Consider the following 15,739-nt stretch of genomic DNA (forward strand, 5'->3'; position numbering starts at 1 on the left):
CCTCAGTGACCTGCAAGTTTTAGATGTTTCCCTGCTACAACACACCTGATCAAATTAAAAGGTTCTCCAGCAGCTTGTTTTAAGCTCTGCACAGGCTGTTAATGACCCACTGATCTGAGTCAGGTGTGTTGCAGCAGGGAAACATTGAAAAAAAAAAAAAAAAACAATAGGACAGTAGCCTTCAGGGACTAGAGTTGGTGATCCCAGACTTCCTGCATATATATATATATATATATATATATATATATATATATATATATGTATATATATATATATCGACACGGCCATCATTAACCTGCAGAGAACCCTGAGATGGGTCAGGATGGCTGCACCCGGCGCTACCGGTGGTCCATTATTGACTATTTAATTTCTTTCTTATATGTTTCAAGTCTGAGTTGTTATTGATAATTACGTAGTTACGATGGATTGTTAGTTGAATGTGTGGTTTATAAACCATTATAGCTGAAGTTCTCATGATTATACACTTGGTTTGATTTTCTAGTTTTATAGTGAATAATTGTAGACAGTAAAAAATTTTGAGTTCTTTGAGGCGTCCATTTGACAACTGGAACACACTATGACTCCTATCAGGAAATGCACTGAAATGAATAATTATCATTTCAAGTTACCAGTCGATATTAAACTGACCCTCAAACATGAGCTGAGACAACAAATATTGCAGCTTTATTTCAGCTCCTGTCATTACCTGGAAGTTGGATGGGACATTAATGCTGACTGGAAATTGAGCGAATGCTTTTCCCGACGCAGCGTGTTAGCTTCTTCATTCATACGACTCTGAGGTGAGCACAAACAGCGATGAGCAGCGCAGCTTTTGGATCAGCCATCTGTTCAGCGAACAACCCTCCTGCTGACTGCCTCTCAGAAAAGCTTTCTTTATGTTTTTCTTTGCATGCACTCACTTGCGTAAGCAGAGTTGGCGGTGGAGCCGTTGAGGAAGCTGGGGGAGCCGGGAACGCCCAGGTTGGTCATCCCCGCCGCGCCATATCCGTTCATGGTGGACGTGATGGTGTTGTAGTTGGACTGCTGAGGCGTGGAGCTCGGCACGTATCCGCGAGGAGACACACTGTTCGAGTTACGGGAGTAACCTGAGAGGGGGAGAGAAGGCGGGTGTTGGTCAGGTGATCATTACTTATTTAAACCTCATAATTCACTTCATTTTAAATTCTTTTAAAAATATTTTAAATCTTTTATAAATGACCTGGTTTAACTAAACCAGAGTTATTAAATAACTCACTCCCTCTGTGGAGGTTATCAAAACAGTTCTTTGATTTTTTTTTTTTTTTTTTTTTATTAAATTTTATTTTAAACCAAAACTGTATTTAACAGTATTTAGCCATCATGGTAAATCCATCCAGAATTAAACATTTCCTGACTCTGCATTTAGAAGATGAAAACTGGTTTGATGTGTTGCAGGGATCTCCAACTCCGGTCCTCGTGTCCTGCAGGTTTTGGATTCTACCCTGATGCAACACACCTGACTCAAATCACTGGGTCATTAACAGGCTTGTGCAGAGGTGTGTTGTAATAGGAGACATCTAAAACCTGCAGGAGACTACCTCATGAGGACCGGAGTTGGAGACCCCGAGAATCTTTTTATCTGTAGATACCGAACAGCTGGATTGATCGTTTACGGTTTGACTACAGTTTCTTTCATCTATGGACGCTCGCTGCTCTTTAACATGACTTGAGTCAAGGTCAAGTTTATTTATAAAGCACATTTTAAACAATGTAATGTGCTGTACATATCTGCAGATTCAAATGCAAAATATGTATTTAAAAAAAAAAACAAGTAGAGAAGCTTTCAGTGCGATCCTGTTTGGATCGTCAGAATGAAGAACCAGGTATTTTCCAGGTGATGGGATCAGTCAGAACTCCTGATCCAGGACAAAGGAAGCACCATGTATCTGCACATATCTACACGGTAACAGTGATGGTGAAAACGATTTCTTCAGCAGTGACATCACCAGGAACGTCGCTGCAGCTCGGCTCCCTGCAGGCAACATCACCCCTTCATCTCTCACCGCAGTCCAGGATGTTTTGAATAACAGCGCTCGGCCTGACCTCTGCCCCCTCCTGAGGCTGCAGAGTTCCCACCGACCTCAGGCCGAGCCGAGCCGAGCCAATGGAGTGCCAGCAGCAGTTACAGCTCCACCCATCCCCACTTCCCAGTCAGGGTAATTCCCAGCAGTAGCGGCTGATGGAGAGCCGGCGATGGGAAACACATGTGGAGGAGAGCCGGCCCGGCCTCCAGCACGGCGGCGTGGGAAGCAGATCCGATGCAGATCACATCCTTCTGAAACGGAAACACGTGTCGGCAGCAGAGGCGTTGTCCTCTCCGAGCGAGGAAACACCGAGTAGGTCAGTCAGGTGGACACGTTAAATGAGCTTCATCCCAGAACTGATGTTCTTCCAGGCTGCGAAGCTGAGTTTCAGTCTGGAATCTCTCACTGCTCCATCAGAAGTACGGCAAGTCACCCGAACACGTCACAACATGAACACGTTTTATGATCTGAACATCTACAGGAAGACAGCAACTCATAAATAACCTGAACTCCTGCTTCAGTGTGTGTTGACGGGACACCGCTGTGGATTTAAACCTGTTGGATTTCTGCTCTTTCTTCTGGAATTTTATTATTTCAGCTCAGTTTTCCGTGTCTGATGTTCATGGAATCAACAATCACAAAAGCGACCTGATGTGTCTTCTAATATTAGAATATTAAATAAAGTTTTATAGATGTATTTCTTTCCTGATCCGGCTCTTTAACTCCTTCCTGATCTCTGCTTAAAATCCCCTCATTCCTCCTGTTCTTACAGACATGAAGGAAGAAGTCAAGATGCTCTGAAATTAAACACCTCGATCAATAATGACTACATTGATCACGATGCACCATAAACAACTCGTCACAACGCAGATGTTGGAAATATGACCGTTTCAAAAATGCAGATGTCAAATATTTAGGCCCAAGCACCGAAGGTGGTGCGAAGGCCTGTTGTAATTGCTCCATTTTTTCCTTGTTCTTCTTCTTATTATTATTCTTAAAAAGTAATGGCATTTTTGGGGACCTGAACATGCATGAAAACTCACCCCCCCAAAGGAATGCGAAAAATTTAATATTTTGGGGTGCTCCGGATTGGTGCGCCACCTATTTATGATGCCCCGCCACTGCACGTCATCAATCTTTATGAAATTAGCTACACATATTCTAAACCCTTGGGTGAACATAAAATCCACTTGGAGCATGGGCCAAAAACAAACAGGAAGTCGGCCATTTTGGGTCAAAGTCGCCATTTTGGCGTTTTAATGATGTCGTTCAAAATCTATCTAGAGATTTTATCATACTGCCACCAAAATGGTGTTCAGACGTGTCTTCTGAACATCCTGAGCCAACATGATGGCGTCTTATCCAACTTTTAGGATAAGACGCCATGACATCATTAATCAGTTAAGTCCCTCAATTTTCATCCAATCACCATCACACTTACAGTGATTTATCAGGGTCTGCTCCTGAACAGATACATATAACTACTTCTGGTCTTGGCCTAAGCCCCGCCCACTTGAAACAGATTATGTCTGGTGTCTGAAAAAGGCACATGATGTCATTGCCATAGCCCCGCCCCCTGAGAACAGGAAGTCCCACCATTTTAAGCCTTTAATACCTGTAAAACCGATTCCAACTCATTAATATCATCCTTCATGAACTCATGGTTGAAAATACGACTGACTTCTTGCAGCATCATGATTAAAATGGCTTCCTGTGATGGTTATATCATTCGCCATGAAACAGGCGTTGACCAAAGGAGGTGATGTTTTCCTGTTCTCGTTAGAGTTCCAACCTGAACATGGTTCTACATGAAAAACGACTACAGCGCCACCCAGTGGCCACGTGGAATTTTCCTCTTGATGAAATCATGCTCCAGTTTGTGGGAATTTAACAGTTTGTAAGAAACAAGGTCATGAATAGTTCAGATATCATCACTGGACAGACTGATGTGCAAGTTGATCCTCTCATGAGGAAAATCACCCTTAGTGCAGACAACTTCTGGAAGAATGGCCACATGTCTGCGGGCGAGAGCGGCGGTGCTGCAGGAAGGAGGTGTCCGGCTGATGGGGCGGTGCAATAGGCCGGAGCGACACCAGAGGTGCGAGGGCCTTTATCGCTGCTTGCAGCTTTAATTCAGTTTGTTTTCAGTGGAAAAGAAAAAAAACAGGAATTTTACTCCTAAAATCTGGATCATTTCTGAGGATTTTCTGAAAATTTCTAGTAATTTTTAAAAAGTTCTTAATATCAGAAAAAATCCTGATAATTTCTGATTATTAAACAAAAAATCTAATAATTTGTTTAAAAGAAAACTAAGAATTTTGGATCATTTCTACAAATTATAAAAATTATAAAAATATTTAATATTTTCACGTAAATTTTTTAAAATGTCCAAATAATTTATAATCTTTTTTTAAATATTCCTAATTATTTTAAATATTCTTAAAAATGACTAATAACATCTAAATTGCTAATAATTTGTAATACGTTTTAAAACTTCCTAATTGAATTATTATTATCTAATTTTTTTTTTAGCTCTGGATTATTTAAAAAAAATTTAAATCCTAATATCAGAAATTTCATATAAATTTTTTGATAATTCAAAATAAATTACAATAATAAATAATTCAAAATAATAATTATTATTTCCAGAAATCCTTATAATTTCTAGAAATTTTTAACAATTTTTCTAATCATTTAAAAAATAATTTCTAACAACTTCAGATCATTTTAACAAACCAGAGTTCATTTTATCAGAGCTGAGTCCTTCCGGTCGATCCAAACTGAGCTTAAACTCATTAACAGAAAAATAAAAACTTTTATGGAGTTCAGATTTTATTAAATCAGATTTTCAGCTGTGTTTTTATTTGTTTGGAGCATCAACAAATGTTGGTCTTTAAATGATCTCATCTCGCTCTTCCGAGTCCTGAAGCTTTTCTACGAGGTCTTTGTTGGAGGCAGGTGAGCTGACAACTTCCTAATAAAAATGATAACAAATTTAAACCATTTACAATCAAATCTGAAGTGTGAACTCTGGGATGTTTTTATTATTATTCTTTAAGCTGAAAATAAGGAGATGTGTTGATTCTGTGAAATTCTCCAGGTTTCAGATCATCTCAGGCCTTAATGGATCAACGGCATCAGCTCGGCTCCAACTGGTCTGACCAATCAGAGCTCAGACTGACAACCCTGAAACAGATCCTGGTTCCAGACTCAGTCAGAATTTGTGTGGTTAGACCCGGTGATGTGGTTCCGAATGGAGAAGAGGTTTATGGAGTCGTCCTCACTAAAACTGAGTGGAGATGATTTGTTGTTTTTTTTTTTTTTTTAATATATTCCAGGTTTTTCCGGGATGTGGACCTCTTCTCTGCCTGTGTGTGGAAGGATGAAAACGTTCCGTTCAGCTGCTCTGAATTAGAGCTGTAAATTATCCGGCAGGGCCGATGTTTATATTAATGTTTTAATCACGGTGGATAATTGCGATGGGCACTCGGAGCTGGATCGTAACAGCAGGAGGACGGCCGTCGGGTCCTGGGTGGAACGTTTCCGACCGCACATAAACTATTGAGTTATGAATTTTCATTTCCCATGACCTCATGCATTCCTGTAAGGTGTTCTGCTGGGCTGATGGGAGAAGCAGGCGAGGGCTGGAGAGGGAGGGGGTGTTCAGGGAGTTAAAGCAGCTCCTTCTGCTTCCCGCCTGTGAGCTGCATGACCAGCAGAACCAGAACTCCTTCCGTTCTGACTCAGGGTCCAGATACAGCACACTTCTGGTTCTCCCTCAGTAACAAACTGGGCCGAGCTCTCACCCTGGTCGGCCTGCGAGGCCTCAGAAATGTTGACGGCGAGCTGGCTGCTGAACGAGTTGACCCCCATCATCCCCGAGTGGGCGGCGGATCCAGTGAGCGATGGCAGCTGGTTGTGGCTGCGAGGAACGCTGTAGAGCGCCTCGGTGAGGTCGGCCGCTCGCTTCAGGATGATCTCCTGCACGGAGAGGAGGGACAGCAAGTTAAAGATGGCTCCAGCTTGTTTCAGGGTGACATGTTCAAGTGTTTCTAGACATAAGAGTTGCTCATGGTGTAAATCATGAACATCAACAGGATAGATTTAAATGATGGCGAACTCTTGCAGACATGAGACGTGTTTATAGCCACTGACTCACCTGGTTGTTGTGGGGCATCCCGTACAGAGCTTCCACCAGGTCTGCTGCTCGCTTCAACAGAACTTCCTGAGAACGACAGAAAGAGTTTGTTAAACCTGGAAATGGACTTATTCCTACTGGAAACACCTGGAAACTGTCACTGCAGCTCAGAAGCTTCCTCATGTAAAGGCAGGTATTCTACGCTCAGGATCATTTCACTCTGTCTGCACTTTGTGAGGAAACAGTGTGTTTTTATATCACTTCCTGTTTGTGTGGCTTCCAGAAGACGTTGTGTTTCTCCGTCAGGAGTTTTTCAAGTATTTAGCTCCTGGAGTGAATCTTAACCAGAAAAAGTCAGATTAGAGATGTTTAATCTGAGCAACAACTTCATTAAAAACAACTGCTGATGTACGGATGGATGTTTGCACACGGAGAAGAATATCCAACAGGAAGTCATGAAAACACACACAATGAGTGTTTTCCCATCAGAGCACAGGAGAGGTAGCATCCAATCAGAACACCAGCAACAGGTTGCCATGGCGATGGCTGTTAACAACACATAATGAACAGATAAACACAGTTAAAGGAAAGATGAAAATAAAAAGGAAAGATAACTATGAAGGAATGATGGAAAGAAAAAAGTTTAAAAAATAAAAGGATGGAAGAAAAGAAAAAGAAGGAAGTAAAGAGCAAAGGCAAGAATGAAAGATCAAAGAAAGGAAAAAGAAGTAATATGAAGAATAACTGAAATAATAAAACTAGAGGAGAAAGCATGAAAATAGAAAAAGGGGGAATCAGGAAAAGTATGGAAAGAATGAGGTACAGAAAAGATAAAATAAGAGAAAAACAAATGACAAGAAAGAAGGTAGAGAAGAGAAAGGAAGGAATGCAAAAATAACGAGCAACAAGGGAAGAGAAGTGGAAATAAGAAAAGAGACAACAAGAAAGGATAGATAGAAAAAATAAATGTAGGAAATAAACGATAGAAAGAAAAGGAAACATAGGATGTCGGAGGACGATCAGCTGGTAGAGAGGAAGAGAAGGAGGAGTGGAGTCCCAGAGGAGCAGCAGTGGGGAGGTGGAGGCCTCTGCTGGAGCCCCCCGAGGTATTACAACACACCACACACACACACACACAAACACACGCTTTAAACAAGAAAAAAAAAAGATGAGAAAGAAGCCAGAGTCTGGCCCCATCCACTTTTTGCAGCTCATCATCTGTCAGGTCTGACATGACACCTGTTAGACTCACTGAGTCCTCGTCAGATTTAGACATTTCCAGGTTATCAGGCTCACCTGGAGAACAGGTAACATTAAAGTGCTTGCAGCTCTCTGAGGGGCTCAAAGATGAAATGGTTTAAAGGATTTATAACATAAATGGAGATCCGATGAAGATCTGTGACTATGTGACAGTCCGGGATCAGGAGAAAGTTAACTGGACTAAACTGGATTGAACTGAACTGCATCTTTGAAATTATCTCAGATAACACTGTTGTTAACTGTTACAGTACAAATAAAGTTGTGTGTAGTTTAATGAAAAGACAGGAAAGCTGGAGACGGTGGAAAATGACAAATTCTGTCGAAACTAATTTTCTTTAATATTCACTTGTTTATCCGTTCCGAACGAAACATGTTCCAAAAGAGTCGGAACGATTCAGTGCTGCTAAATGCTTTGACTTCTCTGGACTTGGAGGTACATCTGGGACGGACCATCTCACAGAAACCCTGGACTGCAATCACATCAATCAGTATTCCAGATCTTTGTTTGAAGACATGGAGAACAGGGCTAAAGGAGCACCCAGACAGTTGTCAGCAACAAGTCCAAACACCCGGTTCAGTGATAGTACGGGTCAGATCAGGGTTCTGTGGTGGTACAGGTCAGATCAGGGTTCTGTGATGGTACGAGTTCAAATCAGGGTTCTGTGGTGGTACGGGGTTGGATCAGGGTTCTGTGGTGGTACGGGGTCAGATCAGGGTTCTGTGATAGTACGGGGTCGGATCAGGGTTGTGTGGTGGTAAGGGGTCGGATCAGGGTTGTGTGATGGTACGAGTTCGAATCAGGGTCCTGTGGTGGTACAAGGTCGGGTCAGGGTTCTGTGGTGGTACGGGGTTGGGTCAGGGTTCTGTGGTGGTACGGGGTCAGATCAGGGTTCTGTGGTGGTACGGGGTCGGATCAGGGTTCTGTGGTGGTACGAGGTCGGATCAGGGTTCTGTGATGGTAAGGGGTCGGATCAGGGTTGTGTGGTGGTATGAGGTCGGATCAGGGTTCTGTGGTGGTACGGGGTCGGATCAGGGTTGTGTGATGGTAAGGGGTCGGATCAGGGTTCTGTGGTGGTACGGGGTCGGATCAGGGTTGTGTGATGGTACGGGGTCGGATCAGGGTTGTGTGGTGGTACGAGGTCGGATCAGGGTTCTGTGGTGGTACAAGGTTGGATCAGGGTTCTGTGGTGGTACAGGGTCGGATCAGGGTTCTGTGATGGTACGAGTTCGAATCAGGGTTCTGTGGTGGTACGGGGTTGGATCAGGGTTCTGTGGTGGTACGAGGTCAGATCAGGGTTGTGTGATGGTACGGGGTCGGATCAGGGTTGTGTGGTGGTACGGGTCAGATCAGGGTTCTGTGGTGGTACGGGGTCGGATCAGGGTTCTGTGATGGTATGGGGTCGGATCAGGGTTCTGAGGTGGTACGGGGTCAGATCAGGGTTCTGTGGTGGTACGGGGTCGGATCAGGGTTCTGTGATGGTATGAGGTCGGGTCAGGGTTCTGTGGTGGTACGGGGTCAGATCAGGGTTCTGTGGTGGTACGGGGTCAGATCAGGGTTGTGTGGTGGTACTGATGAAAAAAAATAAATGTTGAGTTTCACACTGAAATATAAGACATAAACACATTTTTCAGATTTCTTTCTTTTCGTTGCTTTTTTCACCAAAATAAGAGAAGTGAGGATTTCTTCCACCTCTGTGTGTGAATGTGAAGCTGACTGAACTCATTCTTTGGACTGAATATTAAAGATTCAGCTGCTACAGAGGAACGGGTCTCAGCTGTCACCTGGAAGAACTTCTGCCGCTCGGATCAGTGTCTTTTTATTCCTGCAGGGATTACAGCAGATTTCAGATACACATTCTGCTGCTTTGTTTTTTCATTTCAGGTTTGGAAACAGAAACGTTGCCATGAACAACAGTGTTTTCCCTCCCGGCCAATCAGAATGCTGGCAGCAGACTGGCCTTCGACACACACTGATCTCCATTTCCCACGACTGAGGCTGACCTCGAGAAGACGGTCCAACACGCTCGGATGGAAACAACATGAAACGTAAGAAGCAGCAGCTGAACCCAAACAGGCGGAGAGCAGAAAGTTGGCCGAAGCCTCCATGTTTGTTTTCTGTTTGTTGACACAAGAATCAGCTGATCGCCATGAAACAGTCCCTCCACCTTTTAAACACCAGCCGTGATTGTAATTTTCCTACAGTGTCAGTAAATGCAGCACACCCCTCATCTGTTTTCACTTCCTTCCTTTTCTTCCTTCCCCTCCTGGTTCCTCATCTGTTCTTCTGTTCATTCATCCCTTCTGTTATCCACTTCCTTACTTGTGTCTTTTCTTTCTTCTGTTCATTTTCTTCATCCTTTCTTTCTGGATCGCCGTTTTGTCTCTCTCGCTAGCTTAGCCAAGCCAACTTTGTTTATAAAAGCTTTATACAACAGCAACCCCTGAACAAAGTGCTGAACACAAAATTAAAACATTAAATAATAAAAAACAATACAAATAAAACCAATACAAGTAATTAAAATGAACCCATACTGGGTGAAACACCAATGAAAAAGCTTAGCACAAAGACTGGAAACAGAGGGAAACGTTAGCCTAGCACAGCACAGCCACTGTACTGGTTTGTGTGTGTGTGTGTTAGTGAATGAATGGTCTCTTGTCAATCAAACCCAGCAGCATCCCCGTGTTGTACAACAATCTGTCAGCTGCTGCTGCCAACACAGTCATTCATTCATTCTTCTTTCCACACCTCTATTCTCTCTTTTCTGTCTTCTCATCTTTTCGTTTATTTTTGATTCCTGTCTTTTCTTTACTTCCTTCAGTCACATTCATTCATTTTAAATTCTTTTCTTTAAACAGCACATTGTTTTTCTATTTTCTTCTTCCTCTTCATGTGGTTTTACACATGTGAAACCCATATTCTGTAAAACATGAAACATGTGATTTTGGAACATTTTCATTTTCACGTACATGTGAAGCACATGTACGTTCTGATTTTAAACCCACACAGTCATATGTGAACGCCGTGTTAATTCCTATGTGTAACCCATACGATCACGTGTCTCACATGTAGTTTTGCACATGTGAATCTCATATTTTGCACTTGGGGAAATGTGACTTTGAAACATTTTATGGTAATACCGTGAAACCCATGTAAATTCCCATGTGAAACCCAAATACTCACATCTGAATCCCAAATTTTGTGTATGGTAAACAAGTGATTTTGGAATTTTTTATGGCAATAACATTTGAAACCCATATATTCACATGCGACTTTGTGGATTTACACATGTGAAACATATTTTGTACTTGTTAAATGTTATTTTGGAACATTTTTATGGCAATAACATGTGAATCACATGTAAATTTCCACATGAAGCCCATTTAAGCACAAAACAATTTTTGGGGGTCAAATTTTACATATTTAAAACATGGCCTTACAAACCCACCGGAGTTCTGTCATGTCGGTTTCACATATCCTTATTTGGGTTTCACATGGGAATTTACACAGGTTTCACATGTTATCACATCTATAAGGGTTTCTCTATCTTCCTTCCCTTTCTTTCCTTTACTTGTTCCTTTGTTCTTTAACTTTAGTTTAAATTGCTTTTAAAATCTAAAACACTACATCAACCTCACAGGTGACACCAGAATCTTTACCAACATGGCTGTGTGTTTTTGTCTGTTACAGTGTGTGCGTGTGTGTGTGTGTGTGTGGTTCCTTGGGTTCATTAATCTCCATTAGAAAACAGAAGTTAGTTAATGTCTCCTTCGCTTGCCGGCAGCAGCGAGACGCCACGAGGCAGCAGCTGCCTGTCTCACACACACATATACACACACATACACACACATACACACACACACAAACAAACAACTTAAATACAGAGCACACAGACACTATAACCTCACACACTGTACTTGAGCTCTTGTGCATGTTATTGTTGTGTATTTTGTGTTATTTAGTGTGTGTGTGAGTCCTTCTATTTTCATTAGGTCTTGACAGACACAACAACCTTCTCAAGTTAATGACGCCTCCGAGGCCTCGCTGCTGCTGCCGCTCAGCGTGTGTGTGTGTGTGTTTGTGTGTGTGTTTGTGAGTAGGCATGTGGGTTTGTGTATTTGCTAGTTTGTCTGTGGCCTCCCTGTGATCTGTGAATCAGGACTAACTACTTAAACCAGCACTGAAGCAGCACAGTCATCCAGTCTGAGCCAAAGCTTCACGTCGATCAATAACTCCTCTCTGTTCCCGATCAGCTCCAGTCTAATCACAGTAATTAAAGGATGACCACCAACTGGGCAGAGTGGACATCAGACTAGGGTGCCACACTCGCTCAGGGGCCCACCGATGCCAGGTTTTCTCCACATCATTACATGAATCGATGGATCGAAGTTGTCAGAGAGAAGAAAACAGAAAAACAGAGTTCTTTTTATTCTTCTTATTCCAGACTGATCGATTGGTGGACTGATTTTTCCCACCCATGAAATACTTTTTAATTCAAAACGTTTCTTTTTTTCTTTTTTTTTTTAAATTAAAGAAAGTTCATAAACTAGAAAATATTCTCACCTGAGGAGCTCAGAGTTTAACTTTTGTTTCCATCCATCTTTTCTAATTTTCAGTCATCATTTAATTTCTCTCCTTGTTCTTTCTGCTGTTTACATGTATTTAAAATATCTGGATGACTGGCTCATTCACTACCTGGTCCAACCAGAAAAAAAGGAAATAATAAGCAGAGGAAAGAAGTAGGGAGTCACTTAGAACTGCAGGTCTCACCCAAAGACCAGATTTATCTTCAGTTTCCAGCCTGTTCCTTGTTAGTTTCCAGTCTTTATCTAGTCAGTTTTCATTCAGTTTCCAGTTTTTCCAGTCCGCTTCTATTCAATTTCCATCCAGTTTCTAGTCCGTTTCCGTTCAGTTTCTAGTCAGTATCCAGTCCATTTCTATTCAGTTTCCTCCCAGTTTCAAGTCAGTTTCCATCCAGTTTCTAGTCAGTTTCCAGTCTGTTTCTATTTAGTTTCCGGGCAGTTTCTATTCAATTTCTGCCCAGTTTCATTTCAGTTTCCATCCAGTTTCAACCGGTTTCCAGTCTGTTTCTATTCAGTTTCCATCCAAGTTTTAGTCAGTTTTTTATCCAGTTTCTAGTCAGTTTCTGTTGAGTTTCTAGTCAGTTTCCATCCAGTTTCTATTCAGTTTCAAGTCAGTTTCCATCCAGTTTCTAGTCAGTTTCCAGTCAGTTTACGGGCAGTTTCTATTCAGTTTCCATCGAGATTCAAGTCAGTTTCCATCCAGTTTCCATCGAGTTTCAAGTCAGTTTCCATCCAGTTTCTATTCAGTTTCCATCGAGATTCAAGTCAGTTTCCATCCAGTTTCTATTCAGTTTCCATCGAGATTCAAGTCAGTTTCCATCCAGTTTCCATCCAGTTTCAAGTCAGTTTCCATCCAGTTTCTAGTCAGTTTCCAGTCAGTTTACGGGCAGTTTCTATTCAGTTTCCATCAAGATTCAAGTCAGTTTCCATCCAGTTTCCATCGAGTTTTAAGTCAGTTTCCATCCAGTTTCTATTCAGTTTCCATCGAGTTTCAAGTCAGTTTCCTTCCAGTTTTCAGTCAGTTTCCAGTCTGTTTCTATTCAGTTTCCAGGGAGTTTCTATTCACTTTCTGTCCAGTTTCAAGTCTGTTTCCATCTAGTCTAGTCTAGTCAGTTTTTATTGAGTTTCAAGTTTATTTCAGGTCAATTTCCATCCAGTTTCCAGTCTGTTTCTATTCAGTTTTCATCCAAATTTTAGTCAGTTTTTTTTTATTCAGTTTCTAGTCGGTTTCCGTTCAGTTTCCAGTCAGTTTCCGGGCAGTTTCCATCCAGTTTTAAGTCAGTTTTTATCCAGGTTCCAGTCTTTTTCAAGTCTGTGTCTATTCAGTTTCCATCCAGTTTCTATCCAGTTTCAACCAGATTCCTGCTTTTAGGTAAAGGCTTAAAATAATTCTCCAGTTCCGGGTACTATATTATGTCTCCATAGTTCTTCACTGTGATACGGAGCCCATCAAGCCACTGATGACATTTTCATGCACTCTTCACTGGGACAAAAAAAGGGGTGATTAGGAGGCAGGTTGGGGTGATGGAAGGCATTAATCCCTGGAACTGTATCCTGAAGTTGGGTCATATTCTTCTCAGGCTTTTTTTCTTTTCTAATTCCTCCTTTACTTACTTTTCTACTCTGCTCCCATCAACTAATTGTCAGTAGAAGTTACCCTGAAGTTAGAAAGTGAATGATAGCTGAATTGATAAAGACAGAAAACTAACTGGAAATCAAGCAGCAAGTGTCTAGGAATGTGCTGGAAACTGAAGGGAAACTGCTCAATGGCTGAGATCTCCAGTTTTAAGTGGCTGCATTCATAAGTCCCTCCTTCCCTCCCCTTCTTTCTATTTCCTTCTTTACCTCTGTTGCCTTTTAACAAAGATGAAACACTTTATTTCATCTTAATATTTGTCTTTACTATTTCTTACTTTGTTTTCTTATTTCCTTTCGAGTAGATTTCCTGCTCTGCCTAACCTGTTTTTTTGTTGTTTGTTTTTTATGCATCAGATTCAGTTTCAGTCGCTCCTGGATCTGCTGTCAGAGTGGCTAATTGCCTCCTCACTGCTACACCACACCATCACACACCATCGTCCGCTGAGCCACACCCTTCACAGACACACATTAACACACACACACACACACACAGACAGCGCCATCGGATTCCTGTCAGAGCGAGTGCCGGCAATCAGAGCGCCGGGCGCTTTAGCGGCGCTGAAAGGCCTGACCCGATCGATACGATAATGCACTGGCTCCCAGTTATCATCATCATCTCTTATCACTGACCCACACCTCCGAGAGGGGGAAAGGAGGGGGGGATGAAGAGGAGAAATGGGAGAAAAAGATGGAGGAGAGATGGGAAAGGAGGAGGAGCATGAAGAGGGTCTCTGGGTGTTTCCCTTCAGATGGAGGTAGATGGATGGGGTCGTGGCAGAGAATGGGGATGGGGGAGGATATAAGTGGACGTATAAAACAGCTCAGAGATCGAGGCTGCTGATTGGATAATTTACTTCAGGCCAATAACTCGAGGATGCTGAAACCATTCAGTTAATGAGCGGCTGAAAGAGGACGAGCTGCAGATGTTTAGAGAGCCAATCAAGTCGCTCCATCTGCTGTTTATATCAACTTTTATTTATTTTTCTTTATAAAATATACTGAGATGCTGCATGGTTACTCGAGTTTTACAGGACTGCTTTATTCATCGATTTATTTAAAAAGTCCTTCAGTTTATTAAGTCGTTGAGAGGTTAAACTTCATATGATCCCTGTATGTTTATATTTTATAATTGCACCCTTAATGGAAATTAAGTGGTAACAATACACATAACAGGAAAGTATAGAAATATTTAAAAAATTATCTTAAAATATTCAAATAACACTGAAAATGTATAAAAAAAATATGACTTATTTTTTATTCTAAGAAAATTTTAAATCTATTTAATTTCTTTAAAAAAACATGGAAGATAAATTCTAGTCAGAACTCTGATGAAGAAATGAAGAATATGTAATTTAATGAAATATTAAAAAGCTATCTGAAAACATGCTCAGAAAGGTAAATTGGGAAATTAATACAAATGGAAAATATATCAAATCTAATATGAAATCTTAAAAAAGTAATAACATTTAGATAAAATAAAGATAAAAATAGCCTAATAGCCACAACTGTACAAACATTGTACAATGATATTTGACTAAAAATGTGCAAAATGTTTGTGTAAACTGTGTGTAAAATAAGTATTTAAGACATGAAGAACCTGCAAAACAAATCTGATAAATTTCTCTCAACTATCTCAAAGTGACAAAACAACTGAAAAATATAACAACAATCTTCAAATTGATAAAAGTTTTCTTTTTTTTTTTGTTTGTTTATTCATTCATTTTCTGTACCGCTCATTCCATGAATTGCGGGTTAGCTGGAGCCTATCCCAGCATTAACAGGTGAGAGGCAGGTACACCCTGGACAGGTCGCCAGTCCATCGCAGGGCCAACACAGAGACAAACAACCATTCAAACTCGCACACACACTCCTAGGGAGAATTTAGAGTCATCAGTTAACCTAACATGTCATTTCTATTCTATTCTTTGGACGGTGGGAGGAAGCCAGAGTACCCACACAGAAAGGTCACCGCCCTCAAGGTTCGAACCTCCCCCCAGCCGAGATTTGAACCAGCGACCTTCTTGCTGTGAGGCTGCGGTGCTAACCACCACACCACCGT

At 41.5% G+C, this 15,739-nt stretch overlaps 1 protein-coding gene across 2 annotated transcripts in view; it reads right to left on the reverse strand.

The window, feature by feature from the left end:
- Positions 1 to 15,739, reverse strand: part of LOC121643379 (transcription factor COE3-like) — a 175,717-nt gene that overhangs the window by 11,139 nt on the left and 148,839 nt on the right. For both annotated transcript variants that reach the window (XM_041990765.1, XM_041990764.1), the window contains exons 12-14: positions 6,223 to 6,288; positions 5,870 to 6,044; positions 921 to 1,106 (exon numbers count right to left, since the gene is read on the reverse strand). In XM_041990765.1, the coding sequence (XP_041846699.1) occupies positions 921 to 1,106; positions 5,870 to 6,044; positions 6,223 to 6,288 (427 nt within the window). The remainder of the gene's footprint in view (positions 1 to 920; positions 1,107 to 5,869; positions 6,045 to 6,222; positions 6,289 to 15,739) is intronic.

This window comes from Melanotaenia boesemani, chromosome 7 (genome assembly GCF_017639745.1).
Source record: "Melanotaenia boesemani isolate fMelBoe1 chromosome 7, fMelBoe1.pri, whole genome shotgun sequence".
Taxonomy (NCBI): Eukaryota; Metazoa; Chordata; class Actinopteri; order Atheriniformes; family Melanotaeniidae; genus Melanotaenia; species Melanotaenia boesemani.